At 30.6% G+C, this 13,968-nt stretch overlaps 1 protein-coding gene across 2 annotated transcripts in view; it reads left to right on the top strand.

Moving 5' to 3' along the window:
• Positions 1–4,576, top strand: part of LOC111625499 (Golgi SNAP receptor complex member 2-like) — a 12,417-nt gene extending 7,841 nt beyond the window's left edge. The window contains exons 2-3 of one of the 2 annotated variants that reach the window (XM_023368648.1): positions 3,582–4,358; positions 4,452–4,576. In XM_023368648.1, coding sequence (XP_023224416.1) covers positions 3,582–4,009 — 428 coding nt within the window. In that variant the 3' untranslated portion in view covers positions 4,010–4,358; positions 4,452–4,576. Of the gene's footprint in view, positions 1–2,697; positions 3,111–3,581 lie in introns of those variants that run through there. The other variant, XM_023368649.1, reaches the window with a different exon arrangement.
• The last annotated feature ends 9,392 nt before the right edge of the window (positions 4,577–13,968 follow it).

Below are 13,968 nucleotides of genomic sequence, written 5' to 3'. Positions count from 1 at the left end.
ATTCTCATCACTTAAAAATAAAAAGTATAAAACATGTCTCTTATATTCATCTGTTACTTCCATTTTAATGAAAATAAACAACTGAAATGTTCCCAATTCTGAACAGTATTATATGAATGAGATCCAATTTAACACTTCAGTGTAAAAAGTATCACATTAGACTGGCATTTTTAACAGCAAAACAAGATTTTTCTCAAGGTCATAAAATACCCATGAACTTACGGACTGACCTGATAAAATAATCAATTATTTGAAATTAAGAATATTTTATTATTTTTATTTTCTTTTGCCAATTTTGCTGCCTCTAGCAATTTGCCTGCCTGGGCAGCCACCCACCTCTGTATCAGCCCTTGGTAGTTAGCATTATTTTGGGTTTGTTTGGAACATAAGTGTGGTATGATGTACAATGTTTCTTTATTTTATACTGTATTTTAATTACTGAGTGAGTTTGTTTTGGTTTTTGTTGTAAAGATTCCTGTATAAAACAATAGTAAAAATAAAAAAACAGCTAATTAAGGAAACCAAGGATATAATTCTTAAGAGTAACATTTTCAAGTCTTTATTTTGATCAGTTTCAGCTCTGCTCTTTCAAAAAGAAAGAAGAATAGATGTGATATTGTATGTCAAAAATATTCAAATTTGTAAACAGTTTTTTTATATCATAAAATCAAAGATAAAAATACATGAAACTATAACTTAAAAATTATAAAATAGGAAAACTACTGGTTATTTTATCATATGTCAGTATGTTTAACATGTCCAATAACCAAATCCATGTTTCAGAGAGTATGTGAAATTCATGTTTGCTTATAACCCTTGTTATTTCTTTTGAAATAATAAATATATAACTGCTGTATAATTCTGAATGGTGGAGCAAAGTTATGTTTTATAATTATGCAAGGATGTTTACAGAAGATTTTTACATTTTGATCAAAGCCCACTGAGCGATAGATGTACTAGTCAAAGTATTAGATTTACTAATTGATGCATAATGTTTATTCATTCTTTTGTAGAAGTTTCTTATGTTAGATCCTATATAGTAAAAGCTTTCTTGTTCCATAAGAAGTTAGACTATGTTAGACCCCTGCTTTGTTTTCTATTCCACGAGCTTTATCATTTCTTAATAATTGCATAACAGAATGCATGCATTTCACTACCAATTGATATTATATATTTTTGGTGTACCTCTGGAACAATTTACATAGGAAACAACCAGTGATATTTAATCGTTGCAGTAACATGTTTTTAATACTTTAATGCAATCAACACCAGGCAATAGTTAGCATTAAGATTCCTGTATATTATTGTTTTAAATGGAACTAGATCATTGGGATTTGATAGAAGATCATTTTAATTATAATTTCCTTTTTTTTTTAAAGTTAGCATCTATTGTAATTAATTACAATACCACTTGAAAATTTGAAATGGGAACGGTACGGGAATACCATCCGAACACTCTCAAAAGCCAAAACCATTGACTAAAAACACTTCACACCACTTATACTTATTCCAGCACATAAAATTTAATGAATGCACAAATGTTTTTAGCTACTTTAAAGGACCTTCACTGGGTAAGAGAGCTGTTTTGTACATCGAACAAGATACAAAGTTTTTAAATACAGTACTTCGTATTCTTGTTTGATGTACAAAACGGTGCCTCATCTGACGAAGGCTCCTTAAGGTGGCAGAAAATGTGTGTGTGTTCATTAAATTTTACATGCTGGAGTAAGTATAAGTGGTGTGAAGTGTTTTTAATGGGAATACTTCTCAGACTTACTATGTGGGTAAAATACCTACACAAATTAACAACAACGAAGAACTCTCTGCCAAATGTTTGTATTTCTCAGATTCATAACCGTGTGCCTATTTTTGCACTCCTGTACATTATACATACATGTTCATTTGTGATATATTTATGAACCATTTTTAAAAACCTACCTAAAATTCATGCTCAACAATTAATCAAATTAAAAATTCCATTATATTATTTGAATAGTTTGAAAATTTCTCAAAATTAACTCATTTTTGACGGATTATTATTATTTATAGAAGTTCTAAACTGTTAGCATTATGAATGTAGTAATTATAATTGTTTACTGAACATAGATTTAGTAATCTTGTTGGTCAATAATGTTTTTAAATTATTTAAAATAAAAAAAAAACAAAGTAAAACCTTCCATTTTTTGCTGACGCATCTCGAGCGAGTAGCAGAGATGAAATAAAATACCAAAGCACCAATTAAACACGAATAGAACCTACCTTATCTCTTCCTTCATATAGTTTATAATGTATATCTTCTGTCTGCATTATATATTTAAAGTAAAGAAAGGGAATTTCGACAAACTTCCCTCAGCAACATCATCCAATAACAACGTGTCAATGTTTACTTCTTCATGGAAGCCATTGACGATGACGCAATCGACGATTAGTCAATTTCAATGACGTCAATTTCAATATTAAAAATTAATTTAAACATTTTATAAGTAATATTATTTTATTTTTAAATGTAATTAAAATTATTTTACATTCAGACTAGAAGAATTGAATAAAAAAGTCATCATTAATTAATTAACTATTGCCGTAAAATGTACATTTCAATTTATTTTAATATTTCAATGTACATTTCGTATATTTTTAAATATATTAAAAGTAATTACGTAAGGTTTTTAATCGATTTCATATAATTGTACACGTCACAATTCCGAGTCAGTCTAGTAACAATATGGCAATAGTGATGTCGGTTGCCTGACGCTGTCGATTATATTTCTGTAAATATTGGTTTTATGAAAGTGAATGAGATTGTTGTTGAGAGATGGATGTATTGTATCGTAAGACGAAATCTTTAATAGATGAATTAAATCAAACCTTTGTTCGGCTAGAAAGATGCAGTCCAAATGAATGTAAATCTATAGAAGAAGAAATACAAATCAGGATAGATAGGATAACCAGCAATAACGAACAGTTGGAATTGCTAACTAATAAAGAACTACCGAGTAGAAAACAGAATGCTAAATTGCGTGTAGATCAACTGAAATACGATTGTCAGCACTATCAAGCAGCATTAAGGAATTTCCAATTGAAACGCCTGAATGTCGAGCAGCAGCAACGAGATCGAGAAGAATACCTGATAAAATAATCAATTATTTGAAATTAAGAATATTTTATTATTTTTATTTTCTTTTGCCAATTTTGCTGCCTCTAGCAATTTGCCTGCCTGGGCAGCCACCCACCTCTGTATCAGCCCTTGGTAGTTAGCATTATTTTGGGTTTGTTTGGAACATAAGTGTGGTATGATGTACAATGTTTCTTTATTTTATACTGTATTTTAATTACTGAGTGAGTTTGTTTTGGTTTTTGTTGTAAAGATTCCTGTATAAAACAATAGTAAAAATAAAAAAACAGCTAATTAAGGAAACCAAGGATATAATTCTTAAGAGTAACATTTTCAAGTCTTTATTTTGATCAGTTTCAGCTCTGCTCTTTCAAAAAGAAAGAAGAATAGATGTGATATTGTATGTCNTTGGAATTGCTAACTAATAAAGAACTACCGAGTAGAAAACAGAATGCTAAATTGCGTGTAGATCAACTGAAATACGATTGTCAGCACTATCAAGCAGCATTAAGGAATTTCCAATTGAAACGCCTGAATGTCGAGCAGCAGCAACGAGATCGAGAAGAATTATTATCGAGAAGATTCACCCCAAATGATCAGGCTACTTCCATCATGATCGATCATGCCTTACAGCATAGCAATTCGCTCAATAATGCTCACCGAGGTGTCGACGAATTGATTATGAGCGGAAGTAATGTCTTGAATAATCTAAGAGATCAGAGGGGAACTTTAAAGGGTGTACATAAGAAGATCTTGGACATTGCGAATACTCTCGGTATGTCTAATACGGTGATGAGATTGATCGAGAAACGTACTTATCAAGATAAATTTATTTTATTTGGTGGAATGTTTCTGACTTGTGTCATTATGTTCCTGGTTGTAAAGTATCTGACATGATAAATTTAAAATATTTGAGCATCAGTAAAAATATCACTTGTATTGTTTTGATAAGATTTGAATGGCTGTAATAATTGTATAGCTCACAACACTAATAATCCATTTCTTTGTATCTGTTATAAAGCATAGATATATAAATATACTTGCAAATTTGACAGAAAAAGAACAGATTGTAATGAACAAATTTTCATTACAGCAGCTTAATCTTATTATATCAATACGAGGGGTTTATTTACTGGTGGTATGTTTGTATTTGATGCTATTATTGATTACATATTCAGCTATTTGTCTTGACAATATGCAATGGCTGTCACAAAACTGTATCTTTCACTTCTTTTTATTTTATCAGGTATGTATATCAGAAAATTATATTTTTGAATGATAATTAAAAAATATTGATTGATATTTGAAAGTTATTTACATTTCCATTTTTATAATTCAGAATTGAAGTACTAAATTTAACTGAAGACAAAAATAATAGGATGATGATGATGTACTGTTATATTGATACAATTTATTATAAATCTTGTATATTACACAATTTAAAAAAAAATACCTTATGATATTATAACTTTTTGTTGAAACAAGTCATTTTCACATTTAAATTTATATCAAACTTGAATCTAAATGTTCTAAATAAAAAATTTATAGCTGACGACATATAAAGCATTATTAAAATAAATTAAAAAGATTTGTTTGAAACAATACATTGTATATCTTATATTGACGGACAAATGCTAAAAGACTTGAAGAAAAACTTTTTAATATTTTGTCTATTTTGAAATTAAGAATAAAAGTTCAAAATAAAAATCCAGAATTGTTTATACTGTTTTAAGTAAGAAATTATAATTTTTTCTAATGCAAAATATGCTTAAAGAATTCACATACCAGAGGTAGCTCTTGATAATTCTTAAAAAAACACTGTATTTATAAGAAGTGTATTTTAAAGAATTTAGCACATTGAAAAATTTATCAATGAAATATATTGCTCACAAATATTACCAAAAAATTCATTAAAATTTAAAAACTCTATACTATGATATTTTTATGTGAATATTTGAAAACTGTAAAGTTTATACTTTGTTAGTTGTAAAAGAAAAGTTTATCAGAAAATATTTCTTTTTATTATTAATATTTGATCTAAAGCAACATTAATGATATTGATATATATACATATTAATATATATAATTTTGTATATTAAAAATCAATAAATGTTCAAAAAATTAAAATTATTGAAAGATTAAATATTTCTTGCTTGTATATTTTTAAAACTAAAAGTTTCATATGTTTAAAGTTTTGTATTGTTGTCTCAGTATTAATTGACAAAAACTATTATAAAATAATCATTTATGAATAAAATTAAGAATAACTTGATTAATTGATAAAAGCAATTTTTCTATAATAAATATAACTTCATAAATTTGGTGATATAAAAATATAATTGTATGATAGAAATTTGTTTATAATTTAAACAAGCAGAAAATTCGCTTATGTTTGATGATGTAAATTATGAGTTGATTATGTTTTTGCTGAATTTATGAAGTATATATAATTCTTCTTGAATACTTTTTCAAATTATACTTGTCATTGATTGAAAAATGTACTTTGTACCTTTGACTAATACTTTGAAATTTGTCAAGTAAACAAATATTGGATTTATCATATAGAAAAAATCATAGAAGAGTAAAATTAATCACTTTGAATTTTCTTTTTTTTTTTTTTTTGGTGAACTCTCTTCAGCAGTTGACAATTCTTAAAAACGTTCTGAGTAAACTTTGTGGTGACTTTACTCAAACCTTACAAAAAGGTCCTGTTTTCCTTGTGACGTTACTCACAGCCAAGTCTAATATTTGTTAATTTGACAAATTTAAGAAGTACAATCATTCCAATCAAATTGCTTTAAGTGAATGAGAGTGAATAACTCATATTTTGGTCTATTAAAAATTTTATTGGAACTATTGTTTTTTTACCTAAATGTTACAAACAATATTACATATGTCAGTTTGCATTTTTAATGCAAGGTATAAGATTAATTTATAAAGTAAGAATAAAAAAGAATAATACAGTAGAGCCTCGATAACCCGGCACTCCGGATAACTCGGCCACACCCTGACAGGGCAAAAAAATCCTTAGTTAATTAATTTTCATTATAGACAGCTTTATGCCTCATAAAGTATTTTTCTGAGGTCTGTCTTATCAAGTAAATTACTGTACACAGTGTATTTATTAATTTTCATTTTCATGTAGTAAAGGCTCTATGCCTTCATAAAGGACGTACTTTTCCTTTGTTTAAGGGTATTTGGGCAGTTTATTCTCTGTTGTATTCTCAAGCAAACAATACATACAAGTACAGTACAATATTTTCTGAGGAAACACGCATACTTATTCTTTTTTAACCCCATTCCCGATAACCTGGCATTTTCACAAACTCGGCCACCCTTTGGTCCACATTAGGCCGAGTTTTCGAGGCTCTACTGTAGTAGTAATCTGAACAAATTGGATATAAACATCTCAGCCCAATGGTTGTATAAACGCAAACAATCTGGCAATCGTTTTGGCTTTAATGAACAAATTGGAGTGGAAGATATTCCATTCCAATTTGATATTTATTTAGATAACATTATATCAGGTCAGTCCATAAGTTCGTGCGCATTAGTAGCATGTATGGGTTTCGCGATTATTTATTACCAGATCGATAAGATTCCGAACCTGTCGAAACTTGTCATCGCTTGACCGTTGTATTCGTCAGTTTGTCACCAAATTTCGTAAAGATCAGACGCATATTAGTACCGATAAAAAATGAATATCGATAACGCATATAAACGTGCTGTGTTATATATTTTTTTTCGAGTGGTGAAATTGCCAGATCTGCAGCAATAAAAATTAATAGTGTACATGGTGCACATACTATTAGTGTGAGGACTGCCCAGAAATGGTTTGAAAAATTTAAACTTGGAAAAAGCAACATTAATGATAAACCCCGTTCAGGACGTCCTGTCGATTTTGATAACAACGTTCTTAAAAACCTTGTGGAGTCAGAGCCACATTTCACAGTGGATCAGATCGCAGAAAAGATGCATTCATTTCATGGGACAGTCTTTCGCCATTTAAAGGAGATTGGAAAAGTATCCAAGCTTGGAAAGTGGGTACCACATGAGCTGTCCGGAGCCAATTGCCAGCAGTGATTAAACATCTGCATTTCCCTTCTATTGCGCTTTGAAAGAGAGCCATTTTTAGACCGTTTGGTAACAGGTGACGAAAAGTGGGTTATTTATGATAATGTCACCAGAAAAAGACAGTGGACAGACAAAGATAAGCAGCCAATTCCAACACCAAAGGCGTCTTTACATCCCAAAAAGGTTCTGCTAAGTGTGTGGTGGGATATGTATGGTGTCATTTATTATGAATTGTTAGAACCAAATAAAACCATTAATGCATATGTATACAGTGAACAACTTTGCTGTTTAAATTCAGAATTGATTAAAAAACGCCCGTGATTGGTGAATATGAAAAAAGTGTTGTTCCACCATGATAACGTTAGACCGCATACGGCTTGAAAAACGCTGCAAAAAATTAATGAACTGAATTGGGAGCTTTTGCCACATCCTGCATACTCCCCGGATATTGCCCCAAGTGATTTTCAGTTATTTTGTGCCTTACAAATTTTTGCCAAGGCAAAAAGTTCAATTCTAAACAGGATATACAAAATGAACTCGGAAGATTTTTTGCTTCAAAACCAGAATCTTTTTACACCAATGGAATAAAAAAGTTACCAGAAAGATGGCGAGATATTGTAGATAGCGGAGGAAAATATATCATAGATTAAAATGTTAAATTCTGTTTTATTTACACCATTTAAAAATTTCGCCAAAATGCGCACGAACTTATGGACTGACCTGATAAATTTTAATAAAGTAATGATCAAATTATCAATAATAATTCTTCAAATAAATTATTATTTAGTAACCCAAATTCTTCACATATTCAATGCCAAAGGTGGTGCATAATATGGTGTCAGTTTTTTACAATAAGAGTGATGACAAATAGATTAATATTTTCAGGTTTTTCAAATACAAAAATTATGACAACAGTTTTGTCATATTATTTTATTAATGTAGTGGCAAACTATGTGTCATTAATTGTCATTTACTATTGAAAATTATAGGATAAAGTTGATCATAAATAATGTCTGTTTAAGCTGTTACATTGGATTCAATCAAACTTCTGAAGATGAGGACATAGTCCTACAGTCCTATAAACCTACTTAAGAGGGAAATCCTGTAGTCTTGTAGGTTATATGAGACTAAAAGGTAGATTTTACCTAGATACAAGTAGTAATTGTTTTATTTATAAATGGCTAAACCTTCCACCAGATGCATTAGCTTATGTTTCAGAAGTTATTTATTAATCATAAGATAAAATGACCACCATCCAGCCCCAATTTTCAGACAGAATCCTAGAACCACAATTAATGTTCTGGATTTTGCCCAAATTTTAAAATTTTATTTGGCTTTCATTTTAATCCACCATTTTTCAAGAGCAGTATCAAATGTACTGTAAAATGTCTATATTGAAACAGATTTCAAATTCTACGCAAAAAACCACACATTGTCAATTGGCAGTCAAAACCACATTTTTGCGTTAATGCATTGTAAAGTCAATTTCTATAATTGCCAAAACCTCTGAACCTTTTAAGCACACTCTCTGATATTGTTAAAAACTATAACTTGTATTCAAAATTTTGCTCCCTTGAAATGATATTCTTTTAGCTCTTCTGTAAAATTTTAGAAAATGCAGATATGAGGTTTTGATTGCCAACCTGCAATATGAAAAATGAAAGTTGGATAATAAGAAATATGTAATATTTACAGTACAAATATTAGTCTCTAGCATTACTTTTGGTAACACTAAATATTTTATATCCGTGGGTTATAACCCATGGATATAAAATATGTACTTGGAATGGCTATGTACTTGGGACACTGATAAACTTTCTAAAAACAAATTGTGAGAACTATATGACATTAATCCAATTAAAATCTTGATATCATTCTACAAGTATTAGCTACCTACATATCTGCATTACAGGTAACCTTATTTTCTGCTCACAACAAACAAGTATTAGTGTTATCAATCTTGAAATGTGAAAAGTCCCAAAATATTCCAGGTAATGCTACCATATCAAGTTTGGACACTTCACTGTGCATAATATTTAGCATATCTGGCAAACTAACTGTTTCTTTATATTCTATTGCTTATTGTACAGTGGAGCTGGCAGATCAAACTCACCTTGACCTAAAATATCCATTTTTCACCCCACAAGAGATTACTTCAACAGTCTAATCTTAGCTCTGATGGAAAGCTGACGAACATCAACAGAACCCAGATGAAAAGTCTGCCTGAGCAAAGATCTGCAAACATAAGTGGGATACAGAGGAATCTACTCACTAGATTCATAAAAGTGGCAAAAAGCTGAGAAACAAAGTTTCAGTTGGTATAGATGCAGTGGTGGATTTAGAAATATGGCACCCTAGGTCCACAACGTGCACGCACTCCCCCAAACTAATAGTTCCAATTTTGCACTGAATGATTCTATTTTATAATTTTAATTCTGAAATAATCGTATTTTTACAGATTTTTAAATATTGAAAGGGCAAATGGTACTGCTATTGAAAACCCTTTATTAGTATTACCACTCTGTTCATGCAAAATGTATTCATATTTTAATAATATTAAACTTATATGTCTTATTTTATCTTTACTTAAACTTTTAATTTGCACTAATTCCTCTATGAATTGTTTCTACATAAATTTTTACCATTTTTCAGTTCTCTGTGCTCATGAATAATTTTGTTTGATTTTGATGATTTTCCTAATAAAAATATCAATTGAAATCATTTGAAATAGCACAACTGAAATCATAAATTGAAATTATCTGAAATTACATAAATGGAAATTAAATTACAGTACATTAATTATTATTATTTGAAATGCCAATTGATATCATTTAATAGGAACTATTTTAATAATAGAGAATACAAACACTAATACAATAATAATTGCTCTTTGTTGTTCAAATTGATTCTCTTCAAAATGTAGCTATTGTAAATTCAGCAGATTATGAAAGCATTCAATAACAAACAGGCCTATTCTTTATATTGCCTGTGACTATCATTATCTCGTACATCAAAGAATAATCGGTCCAGTGTCTACTTGTCTCTGCAACAATTAATAAACCACTTTTTATGTCTTTCTAGATCAATGGAAATCAAACACAAATATCATTCTTAGATGACTAATTTGTGCAGTTTGAACCACCAACCACCAATTCTAATATTTCTAAAAAAAATATTACCAAAAAGACTTCAAAATTCCTTTGCTTGACACACACAGCTATAAATGTAAAGTTGCGGATGAGGTCCAAACCCCTCACTAAAATTTTATTTTAAAGCTTACCACTAGGTAAAGGAACTTTGTAAGATAAACACAACATGAAGAAAAAGAAATAATAGATGTAAGTGTTGGATGACCTGAGTTCATGTATTGAACTGGGAAGACAAACTTTGGCTTGGGTGCTCATGAATAGGACAAAATTTTGGCAAACTCTTAGTGCTATAAAATATTTTGATCAATAAATAATTGTGAGAGATCGGACTTGGAAAGGGAAAAACCCACAATTTTAGTCAGGAATTTTTCAAAAGAAAATTCATTTTTCATTTTGAAAAGGAAATTTATTTAAATTTCAGAGAAAAAAAACCCTTTTCCATTTTATTACTGGAGGATGAGTGAATTTCCCTTCCCGGAGTCGTTTCCTTTCCCAGGGAACTCAGAATCTGTCACTGGGAACTACAACAAAAAATTCACTATTGGTGGAAAATGACAACATGACTTGGAAATAAAGAGGAGACCTCAAGAAATAGTGAGAGGGGTCAAGACTCCGCAAGAATATTCCCTGTGTACCAGCCAAAAGGATTTATTATCATCGCTCATCGCCACGCGCTCCTCCCGAATATCCAGTGTTTCTCCAGGAACACCTACGAAGAATCAATGGATCTCAACTTTCGATAGACTTTAACCACCATCCATGGCAACAGAGACATTCCCAAGGCTCCCCAATGACTCCACAGATATCTGGAAATCCGTACATAGTGCTTCAGGTATTTATAATGACCCGCGATGTTATGTAAGCTCTCTCTCCAACTCAATTCTCGCGAAGAAACTTTAAAGTAAATACCCTTTTGTAGAACTAGTTTAATAATTGAATTTTGTTATTGTTAGAATTGTATTGGGTGCACTTCCTCGAGCGGTCTCCATCCCGAGTCCAACCGCCCACAGACGCGACTGCTCGCACATAAATGCAAACGTAACGGTCTCTGTGTCTACCCAGAAGACACAGTGGTGTCAGTCCTGATAAATTTGTCATTGTAGTCTTTGCCGATGCAATGTCGACCCTTCGGTCCTGTGGTGCTGAAGCATAAGGGGACCCTTTGGCATTGTCACATAATTATTGCATGATGCTTATAAAAATTTTTGACAGGAGAGAAAACAAAACTTAGAAATACAAGCAAAAGTTCCAAGGTTTGTTTAAACATCCTGCCATCCAAGAATGAGATGCAGTGTCAGCTTAACATCAAGAACTAGACCTGATCTTGTACCCCAATCGGGTCTAGTTATACCTGGAGAGAAAAAAGGAACCAATCAGGGAAGAAAGAGAGGATTCAGGACCAATTAAATTGTTCTGTCCATTGATAAATTCTATATAAACTCGCATCTCAAGGTCATAGTATGCTTCTTCAATCATTCGTCTCAAACCACTCTTCTCTCGTTGATATATTTCTATTTGCTCACATCAGTCTATTGGCTCCAGCCAGACTTTATTGCTGAGGGACTCTGAAGTTAAAATAGAGAGCCACCATGCAATTAAGTGTTTTATATTCCAAGAACTAAGTGACCTCTTTCATCCACATCATTCTGGCTGAGCCCAGTGTCATCTGAATCTCACAGTGAACTTATAAACTGTTGACCTCAAGACCAAGAATGTCTTCGTGGGATGATTGGCAAGAGTTGAGGAATTAAACTTAACTACGTAAGCCACAATTTTTGTAACAATAAACAGGGATTTGTAAAGATGTTTTCAGTCTAAATCCATTGGCACCCACAAATGTGGTTTATATCTGCAGACCCTTCCTAGGTTTTGTTACCTGACAAATTAGGTATCGGGAAGTGACAATGAATGTCATACATCCTTACAAAAGAGTTAGATACAAGTAAAATGACGAAGCTATTCTTGGGAAGAGACTATGTCTAGGAGAGCACAAGCAACGCATGTGCAAATCTCACACTTGTGCCTGTTTGTAGAGACAGTCTCAGCATTTTGTATTTTATTTTGACCTAGTTCTTGGTCCCCTGACTACCTACAAGTCTGGTTTATTTTATGTGTGTATGATGCAAAAATAGTGGAAGGAAATTATTTTATGATGATTTAGCATAATTGAAAAGTATCTTTTTTTTATCTTGAGGTTTTAGGAGCTTACGTAAATAAATATTTTCTGTAATGCTGATAGACAGTTGTGTTGTTAATTTTGTAATTCACTTAACTTTGTAATTATTTAACTTTTAAAAATACAAACTGAACATTTTTAATTTTTCAGATTAAATTTTCAAATTTAAAATATTCCGAAGATGCAGAAGAATGGTTGAATAGAACACAGTAATTTTTTACTCTAAATATGGACTTACAAGTCCAAAAGTACTGATCCTGTAAGTAAAATTATATTTGTATGACTCTAATAAACAGAAAATTAGAATATGTTAATGATTAAATTTTATAAATAAAATATAAATTAAAAACAAAGAGAAAACAGTAGTAGACAAACATTTATTAAGTCTTGTTGTACATAGATACTGATTTTTCTATTAAAAAAATACCTTTAAAAATTTACAGAACAATAAATTTGAAATTTTAAGAAAATCATATTTATGTTCAAATATTTTATATTGAAAATAAAGGATTCAATGCAACAAATTTACAATAAGATGCATTATCATTAATTTTAAAATGCAAACTTTGTATCAAGAGAACAATTCTATATTATATTTTAACACATTATGTAAATTTTAGTATATAGATTCTCAATGCATAATTTTATCATTTTAACACTTACGATCACAATTTTAAATGTTTTTAATGTGTTGAATTTAATAAAATTATTAACCGTTTATAAGGATATCTTCAAATACAGTAATACCTTGGTTTTCGTTGACTTCGGTTATCATCAGTTTCAGTTTTCGTCATTTTTTTCATGAAAAATTTGTCTCGGTGTTTGTCTGTTGCCTCGGATTTCATTGGCATGCCACATAACTTCCTGCTAATTTTGTGAAAATATAGGGAGACCCATGCATTTCCTGCTCAGTGTGTCATTTCTCGTTGCCTGAGCATTATCCCATGCGTCTAGCCAAACAATTCCATTGCTTTCCTTTTAACTCCATTGTGGGACCAAAGAAAGTTTTCAGAGTCAGCAGCCCTTTGAATGCCATGTTAAATGTTCATTTATTCTTTGCCTTAGTCTTTTATATTCATTTTATATTAATTTTTTATTGTTTTTAGTATTACAACACAATATTTATTCTCTATAAAATGTATTTTTGGTATGTATTTTGGAGTGTCTAGAATGAATTAATTGGATTTATATTGATTCATATGGAAATAATTCCCTCAGTTTTTGTTAGTTTCGGATTTCGCCGATTGTTTTCAGACGGATTATTGACAAAAACCAAGGTATCACTGTAGTATACTATAAATTTTTTTCTATTTGTTTCATACAATTTTCATCAAAGAAAACAATTCCAAAGTTGTTTTGCAAATTGAATCATTCAAAGTTGCAAATAGAGTTTTATCATCCAATTTGGTGAAGAAGTTATTTAGTGAAATTTTTCAAACATTTCTATGTTATTTTAT

The sequence above is a fragment of the Centruroides sculpturatus genome, unplaced genomic scaffold (genome assembly GCF_000671375.1).
Source record: "Centruroides sculpturatus isolate CEXI.00-Female unplaced genomic scaffold, Cexi_2.0 scaffold105, whole genome shotgun sequence".
Taxonomy (NCBI): domain Eukaryota; kingdom Metazoa; phylum Arthropoda; class Arachnida; order Scorpiones; family Buthidae; genus Centruroides; species Centruroides sculpturatus.
The sequence above is the reverse complement of the archived record's forward strand: the minus strand, read 5'-3'. Positions and strand labels throughout refer to the sequence as shown.